We start from the raw sequence: 22,044 nt of genomic DNA on the forward strand, positions 1-22,044 counted from the left end.
TGATTTTAATGTGCGCAACTTTTTCCATGTCAAATAATAACCATAAAACAATAAGCAGCTTCTTGCTGTACTGTATCTTACAGAAACCCTGAAATTTGATATCACATACTTTATTCAAAAATGGCTGGATCCAATCTGATTTGAAGGCACCGTATTGGGTTCAATGTGTAAGAGCATTGCTGGACCTGACAATAAGTCCTCAATTCCCTGTCAAACCCTGTTACCGAGATGTTACCTCGGATACCTCGACAGCATGGTGACACCACTGGATTTCATTTACTGAAGCTGGAATTTTAGTGTAAACTATTTGCAGTCATTAGGCTGCAGGTATTCTGTTGTTATGATGTGGAACGGCTGTAACAGGGAGCAAAGACGAAAGAATGAAGAACCAAGCAGGACAGATCCAGCGCAAATCATGGAGTAAAAAATTCACTGAAAAAGTTTATTTGGTATTGGCTAACATGATTCCAATTTTGCAGCATCCAGATATCTTCACAATTCATATGCCATTGCGTACATAAATGGATAAAAGTGTTCCTGGATACCAGAGGCGAAAAAGATCTTTGCTTTCCCAGACAGTAATGTCTAAACATATATCACAGTAAACTTGATGATAATGCTGGCAAAACTAGACATCAATAACCAGTTTTAGTAGGCTCTGAGCACTGACAATGTGAATAGCTTTCTAAAATTTGATTGTTTTTAAAAAAGCAATTATGAGAATATAATATTTTGTCTGTTAAAACAGATAATGTCATGTCTTTTGTGTGCGTGTGTGTGTGTGTGTGTGCGCTGTGAAGGTATGTATCTGTAGCCTCCTGTCGCAGGGTTGTTCACACATACACAGTGCCCTGTGTTGTAGGTCTCCTGGGGGTGGAGCCAGGTGCTGATGTGACAGAAGGAATGGAAGGGGGGGGGGGGGGGTTGGGTGGAGCAGAAGGGAGAGAGGTTGCGGGGGGGGCAGCTGATGACCTCACACCCTCTTCATGCCCCTTGCCATGAGGCAGGCGAACACCGTCATCACCATCTTCGGCTTGACCTCTACCAGGTCTTCGGGCAGGGCGTACACACGGGCGCCGATCTTCCTCGCCATGGAGATGGCATATCTGACATAGACGACAAACAAGCGACTCTTAACAATTCTGCTGTTTTGCTCTGAGCAGTGCTCCGATAACTGCTGTGGAAAATAGAGTTGTGTTACTGTGGATACTCGCTGTGTCCTGTTAGACTTCCTGTGTTTCACTGCATGAAACAAACATGGAGCTACACCCTCAGACAGAGGCACACAGGGACTTGTTTATTCTCTCTGTTGCATCTGTGATCTGAGCTGTGTCAGTGTGGACACTCTCTGCATCGCTGCTGACAGTGGTTAACATTGACATTTATTCATTTATAACAAGCTTTTATTCAATGCGACTTCAGGATTAGTGGCTATGGCTAAATGAACAGACATTTGAATCGTCCAGCAGACAGTCTCAGCACCAGAGAGGGTGGTTGAGAGCACAGATGAGTGACATACTTGGCATTGTTGAGCTTCTCCTCGTCAGACAGATCCTCCATCTTCAGCAGGTCATACCGGATGGATCCAGGCTGGATGGCGTCAATCAGGTCCAGGACTGGCATACTGGTGCTGATGGAGCCATCCTGGAGAAGTTAACACACACACACACACCACAGGGTGTTGTTGTTCTGCTTGAGAAACTGCCCTGGGTCACTTTCATCACATATCACTACTATGAAACAGACTGAGTTTGTTTAACTGCACCCAATGAATGTTTCAGTGCAGTGTGAAAATTATTTTGAAGAACTTATTTTAACCGCATTGGGACTTAATGAAATATAAATTTCACCCTCCCCTCTGTTAAAGGATAAGTGTGACCAAAACTTTTATTACCAATTTAAGATCTCAGTATAGTTCTCTAGGTCTAATTAGAGTTAAATGAAGATATTCCAAATGCTGGCTTTGACAGCCTGCTGAAGCTGTGACGATTACTTAGGGTTGTAGCAATGACGCCTCCTACCTTGAAGCCACTGATGGTGCTCTTGCCAGCTTGTGTCAGGGTCTCATTTACCCAGCTGACAATGGTGTCATCGTTGACCTTCTGCCCATCGCCCAGCTCCTCCAGGATGTTCAGTGTGTACCTAAGGGACAGAGTGGATCAGCAGTGAGCAACGATGGTCAGAAAAACATCACCAAAGATCAGTGCTGAAAAAACAACATGGTGATAGACAGCTAGAGTGAATCAGAGATCATCCTTAACAATAAAATAAACAGAATTTTAAAAGTCTAATTAAACCCCAATTCTATATTGCAGTTCTATATGGAATTAATTATGAAGGGCTTGAATAAAACAAAAGGAAACTACTGAACACCCTTTCTTTGTAATTAAAACTGGGAAAACCATATTCAATGCACAGCGTCCAATACCATATATCTAAACGATAAGTCCAGCTAGCGTTAACGTACAGTATGCTCATAGTAAACGTTAGCATGCTGCTCCCGGTGTACATTGTCCTAACGTTACCTCCTCATCAGCTGCCACAGCAGGGCGAGGGTGAGGGTGCGGTTCCCCGCGTTCAGGTCCTGCCCCGCGATCCCCACCAGAGAGAACTTGGCCTGGTTCTTCCCCAGCTCCACAGCATAGTTACAGTTCTCCAGCTGCCAATCCCAATGCCATCAACGTTACTGCTTTCACCATAGATATAGCTCCACCTCTGCACTACATTTACATTTATTCATTTGGCAAGGCACTTTTATCCAAAGTAACTTACAAGGGAGGCAGAATACGACACAAGCAAAAATAAGGAGTAAACAATATTAGAAGCGCAGCATGACCAAGTTTCCATAGTTGGCCAGACAAGGTACAAGGTAAATGGTAGAGATAAAAGTGCATGAAACCACTACACTACTGCAGTTTCCTTTCTGTACTTGCTACCAACTAATACACCATCAGCGTTAGGGTACACTGGAGCCCTGTTTGATGGAGGGGGTTGGGCATGCCTCACCTTCTTCATGTTGCCGCCCAGTTTCGGGTAGGGGGGTTTGTTCACTCTGCCCCAATCCACAGGGACCTTGATCTTCTCGTACAGCTGGAAGATGACCAGGGCGTCGTCCAGGTCACTGGAAGGAGTGATGGAGAGTAAGAAAGGAAAAAAGAGGGGAGGACAGAAAAAAGGACAGTAGAGATGAGTATGATGAGGAAACATATCATGTAAAGGTACAGGAAGAAACCTCCAGAGGTCTGTGAGGGCTCGGGGAGACTCACCCATAGAGGTGGTTGACACGAGGGTTGACACCCAGTGAGTTCATCCAGTTCCTGAACGTACGCTCCTCCCTGGTCTCACCTGAGGGTCACAGCAAAACAAAGTGAAAATCTCACAGTCACAGGAGGCTATCATTGATTGGACTGCATTGCTATGCTTTATGAATAACACATACTAATACATATATATTGAAACAGGGTAGAACGATTACTTTTGATGAGGATGGCATACATCCTCATCAAATTGCTTATTATTTACACCTAGTTTTATCTCTGAATTTGAATAAGCATACTTGTCAGCACATTGAAAGTGTTTTACTAGAGACTCAGAATTTCACTATTTTCAGCTGTAGTCACTGAGTCACACTCCATCAGGGGAAGTACACTTTTTTCCCATCTTTCCTCAGTAACACTGACTCCACACCAGCACTCAGTTCTCTAACTCTCTGCTCCCCTCAGTAACACTGACTCCAGACCAGCACTCAGTTCTCTAACTCTCTGCTCCCCTCAGTAACACTGACTCCACACCAGCACTCAGTTCTCTAACTCTCTACTCCCCTCAGTAACACTGACTCCAGACCAGCACTCAGTTCTCTAACTCTCTACTCCCCTCAGTAACACTGACTCCAGACCAGCACTCAGTTCTCTAACTCTCCGCTCCCCTCAGTAACACTGACTCCAGACCAGCACTCAGTTCTCTCACTCTCCACTCCCCTCAGTAACACAGACTCCAGACCAGCACTCAGTTCTCTAACTCTCTACTCCCCTCAGTAACACTGACTCCAGACCAGCACTCAGTTCTCTAACTCTCCGCTCCCCTCAGTAACACTGACTCCAGACCAGCACTCAGTTCTCTCACTCTCCACTCCAGCATCAGAGGATGCTGAGCGCTGATCAGGGATCATTGCCACTGGGTTTGGATTACAGCCCTCCTCTCACCTTCGATGGAGCTCCAGTCAATTTCCTGGTTCTCGGGCTTCTTCAGGGCAGGATACTTGTTGAAAAGGTTGGCGACGAAGGCCATGTTCAGCTTGGGGTTGCCCCTGATGACGTCTGTCGCAGTGACGAACTGTCGGCAGCCCAGGCGGTCGGCCTGCTCCAGCATGCATTCTGCCCTTTTCACATCCTCTTTCTCCTGCAGGGGGCACCACAGAGCACATCAGCGATAGGCATTATTTTATGAATTTTTTTCATTTGACAATGAAATCTATCACTGTGGAACCCCATCTGAAGCATACAGCCCAGATTCTCACTTTAAGATCATATGCTTCCATTATAACTCACTGGAACCACAGGGTTCCAGTCATTAGGAAATAAATTAATCTTTGTTCCCAGCATTTGGGTCTGTCTTACACTTAACAGCAAACCTTGGATGAATGCAGATATAATGTAGCGTAGCAGTTCAGTTAGTCGCTATGCACGTGGTATTGTTTTACCTGGTAGGGCAACTGAGAACCAATTCTCTTTTACAGCGTGTACAGATAGGCACTATGATTTTACTGTCATATGCTTTTATATTAGCACTGTTTTCACCTTGATGCCAATTTACTGTAATTCTGGCTAGTATGTATCTATGATATTGGTGTTCCTGTTTTCTCTGTGATGTCTACTTAATGAACCACACCATATTAGCCTTGTAAGTCAACCTGGTTGAAATCCTTTGCGAAAAACAAATACATAAATATATAAATAATAAGGGAATTATTTGATGAGGAGGTCTTGTGGAAAATATAGTGGGCAGGAGAGAGGGGACTAACCCTGATTCCTGACACGTCGATGGGAATGGCCGGGATGCCCTCCTCATCACCTTTGGGTGCCACCTGATCCAGGATGTTGTAGTAAGCCTTTGAGTCCTATAGAGGGGAGGAAACAAAGCCATGTTAAATAAACCCATGACTCACCTTATGCCACTGCCTGCACGAGCGTGCACACACACACACCCACACACACATACACACACACACATACACACAAACAGTCACCACACAAACATAGTTATTTCTGTGCCAGTGCCTGGACATATCACACACTAACAGCATACAGTATATTTCTGTGAGGGGGCGTGCAGGCTCACAGAGATGTAATGCTAACATGGCATTTGTATAATTCTCCTTATGATGTATTTATCTTTTGAATAAAGTGTGGATTTAACACTCTGTATGTGGGTAGCTTGGGGGACACACGGAATGAAAAGGCTGTATGGAGCAGACAGACAGGGGGCTGATAAAGGCCGCACCTTTATGTCAGAGCTGAAGTTGTTGATCTTGGGGCAGCCTGCCTGCTCCAGGTGGTAGTTGGCCCAGCGCAGCAGCAGCTCCTCAGGAGAGAGCTTCATCAGGTCCTCAAGAGTTTCCCCATCTCTCAGGAGAGCGATCAGAGCTGGGGGATACACACACACAGAGTCATATGCGTACTGACACAATCCAACATACAGTCTCTCTCTCTCACTCACTCACACAAACACACACACACGCACACACACGCTCGCAGTGTGCACCTTCGTTCCTGCTGATCTCGATGTCGGCGAACAGGCCGATCTTGATGACCTGCCACAGCAGCCCCAGCACCAGGTGCTGTCGGCCCTCCTTCAGGTCCTCCGCCCCGATGTTCACCACATGGCACCCGATGGCCGACGCTGAGTTCAGGGCCAGGTTCAGGTTCTCCTGTGGGCCAGAACATGATGCGGATTGGCATTGTATTAGTCATTATAAAGGTTATTCACAAGTGTTAATTACTCAGAGGTGTTATTTCCAAAACCTTCAGCTTCCCCCCTCTCAAAATCACTAACTTCCAATGAAAAACACTGTAAAAAACTTTAAAGATACATAAAGGGTAGCCTGCACATTACAGCAATTAAATGTGGAAAACGCATACTACTGCAACATTTGGACAATGTTTAAGTTAGGTAAATTAATGTTTTGGTTACATTGTTCAAGAGTTCTGGTGGAATTGTCATGAGGGAAACCTCATATTAAAATTTGTTTAACCTGAGAAGCATGACATCAATAGTATTCAATACTACTCAAATGATGTCATTATCATTTATCAAAATCACAGAGATGAGCAATCAGTCTGTATTACCTGTATGGTGAATGGCGTGAGCTTCTTCTTGTTGATGGTTCTTTCATCAATTGTATCAGGCACAGAGAGGTTGATCATCTTACTGAAAAGTGGAGTCATGAATTCAGAAACGATTCAGTAAGGTTAAGACAGGGAAATCAGGAACAGCTTATAAGAAACAACCAGGTCAACACTGTTCTGTAAGATGAGAAATTGAGGGTCACGTTCAGTGTAACTGAATAAGAATGTGAATATGCCTGAAGAAATGTCTCTTAAATGACCACATACATGACTTCTGGTCATTTAAGGGGAGCCTTATGCCTGTTGCCACCGACCGCTGAGCTGAGCTCAGGTTTCCACAGACTCGAGGAAAGAGGAACGTACCAGAGAACGATGCCGTCGCCGACAGCTGTGAACAGGTCGTTCGTGTTGGGGTCCATAGGAATGACATGCTTGCAGTCGGGGTCCTTCTCCAGGGCCTTGTTCACCCAGTTAACGAAGGCGACCTTCTCCTCCTCTGATGGTGTGACAAATACAGGCAGAGTGCATCACTAGCCTGCCTGTTTTTTAGCAACAGAACCAGATGTGCTTCTCACTGTGTCGTTAAAAGAAAAAAAAGAACCCTGCCCCCACATCTAAGAGATATCTACATTTTGAATATATAGTTAAAGGCTGTCAAAAGGTTACAACCACTAAGTCCCCTTGGTGCCCATCCACTTACGCGCCCCCACCCCTTAACAGAGTAGAGGAGCAGCAGAATACTGGGAACTTGACGTGTAAGAGGAGTGTTCAATTCCCACAGGAGGCACAGCAGTTGTACCTGTGAGCACGGTCCTTTGGCTACTTCCCTGTATAAGTGTGTGAAACGCCTAGTGCAAGCCGTGTGTATGTTGCCCTGGACACAGGCCTGTGCCAAGCGTGCAAAAGGTGCGATGCAAGGCAGCCTCACCGGAGTAAGAATGCTGGGTGCCGGCGCTGGACTGCTCTGATGTGCCCACCACGGCACAGATGCCCTCTTTTTTATTGATGGCCTTCCTGAAGGTCTTGGCAACCTCTGTGCTCTTCAGTCCATGAGCCACCTGGGGAGGAGGGAGACAGAGCGAGGCGGTGGAGGGAGAGAGGGAGAGTGGGAGAGAGAGAGAAGGTAAGAGAGAAATTAATTCTGTCATCTTTTGATTTGGAGATCAAAGTCTTTTGATTGGTTCGTTTCTGTCAGTGACTGATAGCAGATGGTAGCTCCACCCATTATGGGGTTCATGAAGCCTCACTTTCCCATCACCAGTGCTGACCCATTATAATATGATAATATGATGTTCTGTGACAGAATTTAAGCTTATATATATGATATAACTTCCATTAATTAACCATTAATAAAGCATTATTAATATTTATTAATAATATTTATAATATGTAGCTGATCTGCACTGTCTGTCCTAAAACAGACACTAGTCAGACCTTCTTAATGAATGCTAATGAAACATTGGATGTCATTGGACAAAGACATTTGAGAGAGGTGAGTGATGTCTAATTTAGGACAGGCAGTGCATTAAGTTGCAAAAATGTTTTACTGATGCATTACTAAATGCTTGATTAGTGGGACAATAATACAAAGTTTTGCCAATATTTTATATGCAGTGTTGGAGTTGTTGGATTTAATAATTTTTTTATGCATTATATCTTCTCTATAATATTGTCACCTAATTATGAATCCTAGCAGCAGTCCTACAGAAAGGGATGGATAACTCCTCATGTTTTCAATTTGACACTTGTGGCTGGGCTTTTGATGACCTTTGACCCTTTGCGCACTCACCTCGACAAACTCATCAAAGGTGACTTTGCCGTCGTGCTGGTTGCCTGTGGTGGTGAGGTTCTGGATGATCTCTCTGACTCTGTACCCTGGCAAGGGCAGGTTGGCCGCTTTGAAGAGATCGTTGAGGTCACCGGTGCCGATGTGTCCCTTGGAGTCCACATCTGAAAAGGGCAAAGGTCAGAAGTCAGAGATGCACAACAGGACAAACACGGGCATCAAGGAGTGATGTATATTATCACTTTGGTGATATACATCAAATACAGACACACAGAGTAAAAGCAGGTATAGTCAGAGGGTGGACATTAGTGAAAGGATCGAGATGTGAGTGGGGCAATATGTGGATTATGGGCCACACACCCAGTCACCTCATTCAAACCTTCACACTTCTCACTGGAGATTTACCACTTGTGACAATATTTATAAAACATTTAAACAACTACAAGTGACACGAGTTATTCTGTTAAGTGTGATAACATGTCTTTGTGAATGATCACGCCTGTATTTGATCATATTGCCTCTGTGACAGACCACTTCTGGTTTGGGAGATGAATGGGGGGGGTTGTTGAGAGGGGAGGTGAGAGACAGATTGCATATATAGTGTTTGACTCACTTAACTGATGTCATCAGAAGCTAAATGTGTGAGGCAGGATGTGTGGGGATGTGTGAGGGTGCCTCATGGCTGTTTCTCTCACCGATCTTGGCAAAAGCTTCCCGGAGGTCCTCCAACTCTTCCTGGGAGATCGCAGCCATCTTGTGACACGCTTAGCAGTTGGAAGCTAAAACAATGACGTTGCAGGTGTAAAGTGTAAAAGGGTGGCATCACACACAACAGCCTCACTCAAGATTCATAGCATGTTACAAAAAAAAAAACACTCTTCTCAGTCTCACTCATTCTGATGAAGCTATATCTCACAGCTTTCAGATAATGTAATTTCCCTAAAATACAATATTCCCTGTTTCTTTGACTTCTTGGAACTTTCTTTCAGTGAGAACATGTTTTTGCTTATGACTCTAATGCTCTGTGTCTAAGCTGTGGTCATGAGTTCCTCCCACCGCTTTGGAACTTCCTCTCTCACAGCCTGTTCTGATTCAGTAGGGCACATCCACGCTTCCGCCCCCAGAAGCAAGTTTATGAACACAAACATGACTTAAAATGGTATCAAGATGAGAGACATGAGAGTCAAGACATGACCCTGTGTACATGTTGCACGGCCACAACCTTTGGTCACAGCCAAATCCTGGACAGCATTACAATGCTTAATTAGTTTACCCTGGTCCAAGACAGCAGTAAATCCTTTCAACATTCCAATATAACATTACTGAAAAATATGGATTTGCTTTACTGAGGCCCCTTTCCAGAATGACTTATATAGCATATATATGTAAATATTGTGTGTTTATCTGGCTGAATATTCACTGCAGCAGTTCAGGTTCTCAATCTTGTTCAAAGGTCACAGAGCAATCACAGAGCCCCTCCACCTGAAAGCTGGAATGGAACTACAACCTCGTGGCTGCAAACCCACTTCCTTAAACATTGCACTGGGTAGCTGCCAAATGTCCAACGCTATTATCAGCGAAATAATACAGAAAAATTCACACAGGATCAAAATGGCAGGTATAGTTTATATGTTTAAACTTGACTAAGATGTGCTGTGGAAAGGAGAAGCAGGATGACAATGTCCACCACAGAATATAAAATTCCCTGTTCCTTTGGGTGATTGAGACAACACACTTTTTTGCTAGTGACTCTAAAACAGTAATGTTTTGCGTAAAAACTTTGGTCATGAATTCCCCCACCGTTTTGAAACTTCCCTCTGTTCTCCATTTCAGTGTTTTACAATAAAGGTCTTGATGTTTGAAATAATGAGCTTAATGACATCTTGGATAATTTTTGGATTACAAAATATGATTGCAATGTATTTAAGGACTGTAATGTGAGGAGAAATCAGAATTGTGGTGTAAAAGAACCCATAAGTTTTGACCGGTCACTCATATAGCAGTGACTGTGTTGTCCTCATACAGTCATTAGTGTTCCCTTTGTTGGAGTAATCAGCCAGGAGGCACGCTATCCTCGCTCTCTGGCTTCCAACCATAGCTCAGTGGGCAGAAAGGAAGAGGATAGGGATTTTCCAGTGCTGGGTCTGAAACGTGGTCTACACCAGAAGCAGATACCGAACAGTGAACAAGATACGTGAAGATATCGCTTCTGCTTCCTTAAGCTGGCACGCAGCAGCAGTCTATCAGTACATCTTAAATACACAGAGTACACTAGGCTGAATGCTCAAACGTACCTACAGTGTTCATTTATAGAAAAATACTTACACAGTGAATATAATCTTATCCATATGACACATATATGAATCATACCAATATGTATCTTTGCAGACTGACTTTAAGATGTTAGCAGTATACAGTCTTCAGGACAGAAAATAAGTGGCCCTCCTGGACTGTGTTTGGTATTAGTTGCTGTACTCAAAACTAGATGGAGAAAGAAAACATTTTGCAGAACTAATTAAAAGTATGAATCCACCATGTTTCATATTATATATATGAATCTCGATAAAGACTTCAAAGTCAAAAATAAAATTTGGTGACACATGATAGTCTTTCCTGATCAAAGAAGATGGTTCTGTTTGCCAAGTCTATTTAGTGTTCAGAGAGTGCTCACAGGTAAGCTGTTGAATCATCATCAACACTGAGGCAGCATTAATGCAGTATGATGTCACCTGGCATTATTGTTTAAAGCAGTTTCTCTTCAGCAAAGGATCAAGTGTTTTTGGCTTTTGTAGCATCATGAAATTTACAACAGCAGAACAACCAAAGATTCCACTTAAAATATTTCTAAAAAGCTCTTCTGTTCAGTCCATCCATTTTGAGAGTGTTTCCGACAAACTCCGTCAGGCCAGAATTCTTGGTGCCCTCTGATTTTGGGAGTCAAACTTGGAGTTACAATCCAGAATAAATGCGAGGAGACCTGTACTTATGTTCAAAAGAGTCAGACATACTCCAGAACAGAGTTGCTGCGCTGTAGGTGACATCATCGTCTTTGAATGTTCACTCTCTTCCTCTGTGCACACTTCCGTTTCTTGGCAACTAAGGGGCCAGACTGAGGTATTTTCTCAAAGTTCCTCCTTCAGTGCTCTTTAAAGCTCAGCCATTAAACAAGAGCTCAGGTGCCATTTTTACAACAAAAGTATAACACCTTATTTTCCAACATTGTAAAGCAACTGCTACTCTTTTCAGTTATGAATGACCTAAATTTTAATTAATGTAGCACATCCTTCCTTTTTGTCTGAATGCAAATATAACATCCTCATATTGGTTCAGAATTCGAATAGCACGGGGATTTGAATGAGAGCTTTATAACCACTTTCCTTTTAATTGTATGGTTGATTTCCACATAGCACATAAGTCTCCTTGAACTTAAAGCCTCATTTGTCATCATTGCTAAGCTTCTGTGTCTACTTTAGGTGAATCCACAGTCAGTAGTTTATCCCAAAATCTCTTAACATCTCTCTGGCATCTTGCACATCTAAGATATGTTTTTTGTTATAGCATCATATCAGATCATGCAAAATTATGCTCGCTTTTGGAACACAGCACAAATCTGGGCTGCCTAAAAATATCACCTGGCATGATAACATTGGATGAGATAAAAAGTGCTCTTTTTAGAACAGTCCTATGTAATGAATACTGAGCAAGTTCGGATTGGCATCCTTCATGAATTCAAACCCTTTCTCTACCCAAAACCTGCAAGTAACCCTTAGTAGCTTTTCGGTGCTGGGGGAGAAATACATCTCTGATTGATCACAGAAACAGAGCGCAAAAGTTCCGATTCATGCAAAGCTTGAACGACAGACAATATCTGTAAGGTTGATTTTCAGACGCTGCTTGTGATTTGAAAATGGCTGACAGGAGCCACGCCTAGCACTGTTACATGTGCCCTTCTTTGTTCTGTGCTCTGCGTGCACCAGCACGATCACTCTCTTCCACCACAGACTACCCCGAAATCGTAAATGCACACAAAAATGCACTTTTAATGTGCAATGATCCTGTGTAAACAATGCACAACAGAAAAAAAAAGTCATTTTAGCTACTACGCATATCCCACTATGGAGACGTCTTTGCAATAAAACAGGAGAGGACATAAGAGTCTAAGAGTCTAAGGTACGGCGCTGAAACATACATAAACTCTGGTTGGGATGGCTAATTACGGGGAGAGTGAGCTGGTGAAACAAGAGAGAAATCAGACCCAGCCATGAGTTGAAGCTGCTTGAGCTTGCCTCTGAGTTCAGTGCTGCAGCAAGGCTCAACCACAGTTTCCTGCTCAGCTCCAGCACCGCGAAACTGTGCACTGGTGTCTGCATGCTGGCAAGTCAACATCACCGCCGCCTCCGTGTCGAACGCTGCCCCCAGAGCAAGCTAACGCTAACGGCCTCCTGCCACGCCGCGCCAAAGCAGCACGTTGCAGCGGCGTTGCGTCCGCTCTGTGAGGATTTTCGTGGGGTTAGCAGGGATACGGGTGCCCCGACACGGACGCTTAGCACCACACGAGGACTGCCCCCCCCCAAATCACTCGCCACGGTGACAAGCACAGCAGCGCACTCACCAAAGACCAAAGGGTCCACGCAAAAGCAAGCAGCTGACCGGCCGAGGCCAAGGGTCGCGAGTTACCTTGTGTGAGGTGCGGGTCTGGGTTGCTCTGGGTTCGAATGGAATGCAGGAAGGGCTCTCTCTTTCTTTCTCTGTGTTTCAAGCGTGCTGCTCGACAGTCAAGGGGGCCCGCCAGGAGAAGACAAGCGACAGCGACAACTGAGCTATTCAAAACGCATGAACGAGGAAGGAAGTGACATTCAGCACACTTCAGTACTGCAACGAAGGTTGGTTTTGTCTTTATAAGGTAATCCGCTGCCGTTCGCCAACAGGCCATCGAGGTGTCATAAGGCCGGGTGAAAAACTCACCTGCTTCTGTGCATGCGTGGAGGTGATAATAATAATTCTTATTTTTGTACTAATAAAATCACATAGCTCTTTTAGAGGGGGACCTTTGAATTATGTTCTTGATAAATAAAGAACTTCGTCATCTTAAGGACCTGTAATTGCGTTGGTGATCTTATTCCTTAGTCAGCACTGCAATAGAAAAACACAGAATAAGCATTTCATTGACAACACAAGCATTATGAAACCACAGATCTGAATTATGTGCAAGCTATAGGCAGAATTTTTTACTCAGATTAATTTTTTTTAACCAAATTTTCAACAACCTTTTGAGGATAAATTCAATATTCATCCTCAATGATTATTTTTAGTGTGGCAATAGTCAAATTCTCACAAATGAATTGTCTAAAGAAAAGATGGGGGAGACTTATTACTTCCAAAATATTTTACACTTTACACAATATTTTACACTGTGTAACGATCCACACTCTTGGAGGTGGCCACCAGTCACAGAAGACTTTTGAAAGTGGGCAAGGTGTGAAAGCTGGCCTCTTTTTAAACAATATCAGCTCTAATGCACTGAGGGAACCCTATAAGTATACACAACCATTTGTGTATGTTGATATTTTACCCCTATTTTCATAGGCCTTTTCATATTAGATAAGGGTTTCTGTAAGGGAAACAAGTCATGTATAGGGACTTTACATCTTGTACAAAGAATATTTCCTGTCTACTCCTGGTATTGGTGGAAAACAGGCTTAGGGCTCTCAGATGAGTAGAGCCAACAGGGTATAAACATTGACTTGACTGACAGGGCAGGGCCCACATTGATCTTTCTCTAAGGTTGAAAATCACTCAGAGGAGGAGGTCGTTCATCTTCAGTATGGTGTCATCTGGAGATAAATAGTCATTACTGCTATGGTAATCATGCTTCCCCTAACAATTCTTTTTTTGTGTCAGCAGCTCCTAAAAGGGTGACATTCTTTAAGCTAAAACCACTGAAAGCTTGCTTTGCATGTGGTAGCACAGTCACCAGGTTCCACGTACGTGCAGTAATAAAGTTAAAAACTGTTTCTGAGGGGAAGCAGAAAAATATGACAAATCGGTGAACACAACTGTCAACATAAACAATCTTTTGGGAGACGATGGGGCGCAAGGCTACAGGTAAGGTCAAAAGTCATTTCAACATGGTATAAATGACACTGCACATTGAACATAAATGTCAGAGCAGAACCGCTCTGAGTCAACGCTCCTTACAGCGCCTGCATTTGGTGTCCTCATCGTGGCTATTTCTGCAAAATGGTTGGCTAGGCCTTGCAGTGGGAAAGGGGAAGGAAACATTTGGCAAGATGTTGTGGTGATACTGCGAACTTAGTGCAGATCGTCAGACACGCAGACTGCAGTGAAATGGAGGGCCAGAGAAGCGTCTCGTGACTTCTCGTCAGCTCTCTCATGTTGGTCAATGGCGAAAACACAAATGTGTGAAAATTTTCTTTGTTGTGACACCTGGGACAGATTCTGAATGGAACCCTTGCTCTCAGACTGGGTTCCAGGTCAGTGAAATCAGGAAATCAGTCAGATGAAGCTCTGCTTTCCTGATCAGAGACTCCCTGCCTAAAGCCAGATGCCAACTGTACAGTAAGACAGAGGAAGCTGTTACGCAGTTATAAGAACCTTCTGAATTAAACCCTACAGTAAAGTCTAGATTACATCTGCATTAACACCAACTGTGAATGAAAAAATGAGCAATGTATTTTGGAGCAAGGATGCAGTTTAAGTCAAAAAAAAACATTATTTTAATGACAATGATAGTGGGTTTGTTACAAACTCATGAGCATAGAGAGGACCTGATCATGATTAGAGATTCTACTGTAGCTACAGTAGTAAGTATATGAATCTATTCCGTATTTGGCTCTTTTTGTGGTCTGGCTCCCCCCCCCCACCACCACCACCACCACCACCCAACAAGGGAAAGATTCTAACCAGTTTCCGTCTGGATTTTTCATACTAAGCGTTGGTCAGCAGTCAAAAAGCCGATGCAGACTGCAGTGCTGTGCAGACTCACCAATCTTTTCAAAATGTGGAGAGGCTGATGTAATAGGTGTAGTGATCCAGAAGAAGTAACAATCAGCCCTCACAACACTAACCCATTAGAAATGCAAACTTCTTGTGACTCCATGACTATAGGTCACATGACTATTATGGTATGCAGACTAAGCGCTACCAGTCAAATGTATTCGAAATTTAAACAAAGGCCATAAAGAGCACCGTGGGAGACACTTCTTAATAACAACCACATTCTAAATTTGATCTAACTTTGATTCTAAAAAACCACACTAATGTAAGAATTAAGCTGAATAATTTTTTCACATTAAAAGCAAGTTATTGAATCTTCATGCCATGAGACCCTTAAGGACATTGTGTTTGTTAGCTGCTATACATTTGATTTGCCATTAGAGTCACTTACTGCTGAGCTGCAACCATGTGACCTGTAAATGTGACCATTAGGTCATCAACTCACAAAAACACAGCCCCATTCTATGGACAATTTAAAAATGTCCCATCTGAAAATGTAAACGTGAAAAGACTGTCTTATGACACAGAGATGGTGTTCTATCAAAGAAAAACAGTAGAAAAAGTTGCACTCAGTGCTTCTGTGTTGTAAGGTGTTTACCCAGCACATATGCACCTTCCCTGTGCTTTAGAAACTCATCTGCAATTTTACAGCTTGAATCTTGGGGAAAGGGTAAACAATGAAAAGGCCTTGGGAACAGTGTAATTTGCATACATGATCACACTGAAAAAACAACCTTATTAAATTTGTTTAATCACATAAAACATCTACATAAGAGTTAAATATTGAGGTAAAATGCTTGGCAGTCTGTCTGAGGTGTGAGTTGTCCATTGGTGGCAGTGTGATTCAGGCTATCCTTAGCGATGGCAGTGTCACTGTGTGGGCTTGGGTGAGGTATGTGTGTGTACATGTCTTGGCAGTGGTGAGGTATATGTGGGTGCAGCACATGTTATTTCTGTATGTGGTTGAGTGTGTGTTGGCAGTGGTGTTGCGTATACACTGGCAGTTACGGGATTTAGGGGTGTGGGTGTGTGTGTGCGTGTGTGTTCCCGTCAGGATCTCCAGGTGTAAGAGTAGTCCTTCATGTGCAGTTGTCTCAGTGCAGCCTTGCCGAGGGTGGATGGCTGCACCAGCTGCGAGACAGTGCTGGGGTGCAGGCCGCACCCAGCCAGACCCTGAGCCGCTCCGTCCTGTGGAGAGAGCAGGGTCAGGAGCAGGGACACACACAGGCTTCCCCCAACAGTTCTTAAAATGCCACTTAGTCTATGATAAGCATCTGTCTTCAATTTCTAACAGACACTAGGAGTACGTGAAGGGGTACATGAAGGTTAGGATGATAATGATAAAGTCGCCTAACCTGTTCGTTCTGCTCTGATAATGATGATGATGATGATGATGATGTTGGCTGACTGTGCAAGCTGCTCTGAGGGGGCCTGGGTAAAGGTATATTGTAGTGGTGGTGGTGGTGGTGGTGGTGATGAAGCTGACTGACCTGTTTGTGCTGCTCGGTGGGGGAGCAGGCGGGGATGTTGAACACGGTGGTAGGCTCGTGAGTGTACAGTCCCGTGGAGAAGCCTCCTCTCTGTGCAGGGCGGAGCAGCTGGGTGAGGCTGTGGAGGGCGTGGGGCATCACTGGGCCTGTGATCTCCAGACTGTACACGTCCTGGTACCCTGCCCGTACCTGGGTCTTCACGTTCACGGTGCGCGCCTGGGACGGGACAGGACAGGGGTCAAAGGTCAGCGTAGTGCTCTAGCCTGTCCTCACCAGTGAGAGCTGAAAACCCTCTACAACCACCATCTCCCCTGCCATCAGGACACTGACCCCCAACCACTGACACCCCAAGACAAGGGTGTTTCACTCGCCAGACACCCCACAGCCTACATCTGATTGGCTGAGAGGCTTCACTAGTCTGCCTGATTGGCTGAGTGCCAGAATACGGAACCGCACAGCGCATCAGACATCTCATCCTGCTGCCTAACTGTGGGTGGTGCCAGCGGGGGGGCGCAGCTCACCTTGAGTGTGTGCAGTGTGGCCCCCCTGAAGGCGGTGGGGGCCAGCAGGGTGGGGGGAAGGCCCGCCTGGGAGCCCGTCGCTGCCACCAGGCTCTTGCAGTTGATGAGGAAGTTGAGGAGAGTGAAGGTGTTGGACCCCTCCACCAGAACCACTGACTCGGGCCTGTGGTCCAGCCTCACCTCACTATGTTCCTTACGACTGCGGAAGGAGTCAAGGACAAACAGGTACATGTGCACATGTACACACACACTCAAGCTCCCACACATCCTAAACGTAATTTGATGGAGATAGTCAAACAGCACAGCAGTAAAGCATGACTGAAGGATACAGCTTGATTGAGATTGAATCTGGTTTCTTTATTTTGTCCTGTACCCCCATTTCCTTCAGCCAGGAGAAACCACCGTCTTCATCATCATCATCATCCTCTTCCTCTTTGTGATTGTTGGTCCTGCAACAGCAATGAGGCTCCATATCACACTGGCTGTCAGAGGTTTTACGGTGAGTTACAGAGTACAGTGCATGAGTGTATGTCATCTGTGCAGTTTATATGTGTGTATACAGTAGGCTGTGTAGCACAGTGAATCTCTTACTCAGTGAGCTGCTGTTCCTCTTCCTCAGTATGATGCTGTGTGGACCCCTGGTCCTTGCTCTTCCTCTTCTCCTCCAGCAGGGGGAGTGTGAACTCAATGCCTGCACACAGACAGGAAATGCAAATCACTTCCGTCTTCATTTGTTCCACAGACACCCTTGTAATGGCAAATATTCTTACTTTGTGAACATTAATCATCACAGTTGTCCCAAGTGCGGGGTTGATAAAGGGTATTTCCAAAGGTACAGAGCTTAAATCACATTGCTGTCCAATGTACACCCACAGTTACTGTACATCCTGCAGCACTGTCAGTTCCTCACTTGGTTCAAACCCACTGGGGTGTCTAAGTGTGCAGGACTGCCGGTTCAAACCCGCGTTGCTTGTTTTTGAGTGTGTCGGAGGATGTGAAACTCACCCTCAGCTCTCATTGCCTCACGGAGCCCCCTGGTGGTGGGAGAGAGTACCGCAGTGATACCCTTGGACCCACTGAGTCCAGCAGCACGGAAGAGAACGGTGAACTGGTAGGAGCACAGGTAGAAGTAGGGGCACAACTTTGCCTTCAGCATACTGTACAGAGAGGTGATGCTCACCGACCTGTGACCCCAACAGACAAAGACAGGGATATCAGAGGCCATTCTCTCCATTCTCGGTTCCAGTGATGTCTGTGTTGCTGTGTCCCATATCAATGTTATGTATAACTACACCCCATTCATCAATGTTCACAATACAAAAAACCTGAACGTTTTAGCTCAACAATGGCACAGAATTTTCAGTGTGAAACACATGGAACTTAAGATCCATTCTATAACTTCACTAGTCGGCTTTTAACTAGCTTGTTAGTTTTGGTTAGGTCACAGACAGACCTACAGTGTTAGCTGGCTAGCCCCAATCCCTCTGCTCACAGCCACTCTCTCTACCAGAACTCACCATTCGCTCATCAGACTCTGCTGCAGCACCTCGTCTTGGGCCCAGGGGGCGCTCTTGCCAGAGAACTTCCTCTCGGCACCAATTCTGGGGAAGAGGGACAGCCAGGGCAGGGAGGGGTGCTGCCAATACAGCAAACACTGCTGGAAGCCACAGCGCAGCTCCGAGCTACAGCGTGGCTCCTTGGGAAAAGCAACCAAACAGACAGAGTTATACACACAAAGCAGCACACGGTAGAGAGGAACATGCACAAATGCGTGTGCAGAGACAGGATAAATTCCATCTCAACTCTCTCCATTCAGGAAACTTACTGAAATTCATTTGCCAAGTCTACATAGAAAATGTTAGGTGAATTTCAATTTATGAACTGAATTTCATTCCATTTGAATTAATTCACTAAACTGACTAAACGAAATGAATAATGTAATGAATGGAATGTAATTCTAATGGAGCTGACTCTTCTTTGCTTGTGTACACGATCTGCGTGTTTGGGAGCGAGTTAGCATGGGTGCATTATGGTACCTGTATGTGCTGGGGCAGATTAGCATGTGTTGCCCGGCAATATTGGGTCAAACCCTGTGCCTCTTCCTGAGCCTTCAGGTGCTCCGCCCAAGAGAAGGGGAGTGGAGAGGTGAAGAGCAGCCGGGTCTTCAGGCTCCAGTCGGCAGGATACTCCACACATACAGCAGGGGGCGCTGTTTCACTAGGGGGAGGGCCTTGAGGGCTCTGGGACAGAGAGAAGGTGACAGAATGCAAGTCTATTTATACAAGTCCTTCAAAGTCAGACTGGCTGGTTTTCCTTTCATATAAAAATAATTCAAAATCTGAAGATATACAAGTTTCAAAATGTGTGACACAACAGCAAAAAAACTGAATAATCCCTAATTCCATTGTGCTTCAAAACAAATGATTAGTATACCTCACTCAAAATATCCATAGCAAGCTAGCATATTGCTTTCAACCGCTGTTTTTAGTCAATCAGTGAGGAATTCATCTTCCACATATTATACCTGGGATTTGTTAGCAATAATAAGATACTGACATATGAAGACCCGGACGATATTACACCTTCCCATTATTGTCATTTAGCAGATACTCTCATCCAGAACGACTCAAGGCAAATCTAATAAAGTAGTAGGGAAAGTATTATAAATTAGTGCACCACTAACCACATATGGACAAACACCAATGCCAAACATAATGCTGGCATATTTGTGTCTAGGTCAACATGTGAGTACAGTGCTTTACACACCACAGAGGGACTGTACCATTTAAGCATCATGCTATTAGGGAACCCCAAAAAATGCTGCTGAGATGGGTGTTGGGAAGTGTAAAAACATTCGCTGACCAAATGTCGGGTGTGCGTGTTGCACAACAAGAGAACACACAAGTCATGCATGTCACATCATCACAGAGCCCATGTTGCACTCTTGTGGAGGGTAGAAACTACACCAAAAGCAATGAAACCAAAACCTTGTCTACCTTAGGGGAAGACGTGGTCCTAACTTCACAAATATGATATGGCTGTACAACAGAATTAGAACATACTGTTTGCAACTGCCACCGCGACCCCCATTAAACCTTGTTATTCGGCAGGGGAGCTGCACACTTCAAATTGGCGCATTACATTAACTTTCAAAATGTACAGCAACCTAACTTACAATGCTAGTTACCATTCGAGCAATCTTCTACTTATCCTATGCTAAACTCCTCCTGGCAGCAATCTGCAGCACTCGATTGTCATATGCGAAAAAAACATACTGTTAATATTGAAGGAGTTGGTTTATCATCAAATAGATCTTCTTCAAACAGAGAATCGTCCTCAGAGATAGAATGGTGTTTCTGCGAAGGAAAGCAGAGAAAAATGTAACATTAGAATAATAGCATATGTATACTAGCTAATAATATCGGACAACCCCCCAACAGACAAACAAAGCATACTGCAGGTAATTCCATGGGTATGGCTGTATTCGATGCTAAATAAATGCATTCTAGTCTCTGTCAATAAACACGTGAAGCAGACAGATGACAACACAGTTGAGAGTGAAAAAGGTAAAGTGCTCCATGAAAGATACGTCAGCTCTGCCTGTAACTTACCCTGTGGGTCGCGTCCTCTTTGTCAGCCTGGAGGAGCAGCTCTGTAAACTTTGGCGCATCCCCTCGATCCGGCTCCTGCGTACGGTTCTCACTCTCAGCCTCAACGACCGGTTTACAGCCGAGGGAGTCGACATCCCCATCGGACCACACCGCTGGTCTCTTCTTCGGGCTGTTGTAGGTGTTCTCGATGCTGGCGAACGGGTTCCTCCGCTTCACGCCGCCGGACCGAGACTGGGCGCTTAGGAGAGGCCCGGGGGAGAAGGGGCGAACGCCGGCTGCGGACAACCCCGGACTGGCCGCGGAACTCCGGCCGCCGGACCCGACTCCCTCGCTGCGGGCTCTTTTCCTCCTCATCCGCAGTATGTCGGACGGCCTCTTGAAGCTGGGAGAGTAGCCGGCTTGTTCCGACATTTTAAGTTTTTCTTTTTTTTAAATAAAAACTAAAAAAGGTAACTCGCTAACCCGCTCAACTTTTTCCGCGTTCCCAGGCAGACGGCTCTCCTCTCGCAACAAAACAAATTTGGCGCGTGAGCGACGTTACGCCCCAATGACGTCAAACTCCTATGACAAATGAGGGCGGGGCTACAGAATGCGCGCGGTCTTTGCACGGCTGTCAGGCTGGCGCTTCCGGTTTCTTGCGTGCGCATTGCCTGCGTTGAATTATACAGAGGAAATATAAAAGTCAAAACCTGCATGAACATGATATTTACTGTACTTCCAGACCTCACTGTGTCAGACTTGTGCTCTTCTGGTGGGGGTTACCGAGGGATTATCACATGAGATCCTGCAGTATCCCTAGCTACCAAGTTACCCGTGCAGCGATTTCCAGAAATTATTGTTTCTGATTTTGTGGCTAGTCTTTTTCTTCTTTATTTTACATTCCAGTGTATCACTTTTTTAAAGAGTATAATATTCAGTGCGTCGCTTCGGATGATATTGCCGTGCCGTGCGCAAATTCAAATGAAGTATTGCATGTCTTCATTTGATTTAGCTGGAAAGGACAAAGGACGACAATCAACAAACATACCAGTAGCGTCAATGCAAAGTATCAGTTTAGCCGCACAGCTAATGTTCATCTGTAGTCATTGGAAGATGAACATATACACACACCGTGAAAAAATATAGAATATCAGTATATAACTTTAATTTTATTGGATTCAGCTTCAGGAAGATAGTCACGTTAGATGTTGACAACGTATGGTAACTACAGCCCGCTTTTAAGTTTAGTAATGAAAGCACAGTTGCTGGCACGGTTCCTCATTTCTATGATTTACG

General features: G+C 44.7%; 2 protein-coding genes across 2 annotated transcripts; both read right to left on the reverse strand.

Annotated features, from left to right (window-relative positions):
* Positions 1–921: 921 nt before the first annotated feature.
* lcp1 (lymphocyte cytosolic protein 1 (L-plastin)) lies at positions 922–12,960 on the reverse strand. Its single transcript, XM_036545142.1, has 16 exons — positions 12,808–12,960; positions 8,826–8,909; positions 8,134–8,294; positions 7,273–7,402; positions 6,708–6,840; positions 6,345–6,426; positions 5,761–5,926; positions 5,500–5,642; positions 5,021–5,116; positions 4,203–4,398; positions 3,267–3,345; positions 3,007–3,121; positions 2,526–2,659; positions 2,022–2,142; positions 1,520–1,644; positions 922–1,106 (listed from the first exon to the last, which is right to left on the reverse strand). Exons 2-16 carry the CDS (start codon positions 8,881–8,883, stop codon positions 974–976), a joined length of 1,872 nt encoding a protein of 623 aa, XP_036401035.1. The 5' UTR covers positions 8,884–8,909; positions 12,808–12,960; the 3' UTR covers positions 922–973.
* Positions 12,961–15,954: 2,994 nt separating this feature from the next.
* On the reverse strand, positions 15,955–21,180 carry LOC118788678 (protein downstream neighbor of son homolog). The gene is made up of 10 exons (XM_036544677.1): positions 20,770–21,180; positions 20,434–20,514; positions 19,195–19,398; positions 18,676–18,854; positions 18,164–18,342; positions 17,750–17,849; positions 17,488–17,640; positions 17,159–17,357; positions 16,638–16,853; positions 15,955–16,335 (listed from the first exon to the last, which is right to left on the reverse strand). Exons 1-10 carry the CDS (start codon positions 21,178–21,180, stop codon positions 16,198–16,200), a joined length of 1,860 nt encoding a protein of 619 aa, XP_036400570.1. The 3' UTR covers positions 15,955–16,197.
* Positions 21,181–22,044: the final 864 nt, after the last annotated feature.

Source organism: Megalops cyprinoides, chromosome 14, assembly GCF_013368585.1.
Source record: "Megalops cyprinoides isolate fMegCyp1 chromosome 14, fMegCyp1.pri, whole genome shotgun sequence".
Taxonomy (NCBI): Eukaryota; Metazoa; Chordata; class Actinopteri; order Elopiformes; family Megalopidae; genus Megalops; species Megalops cyprinoides.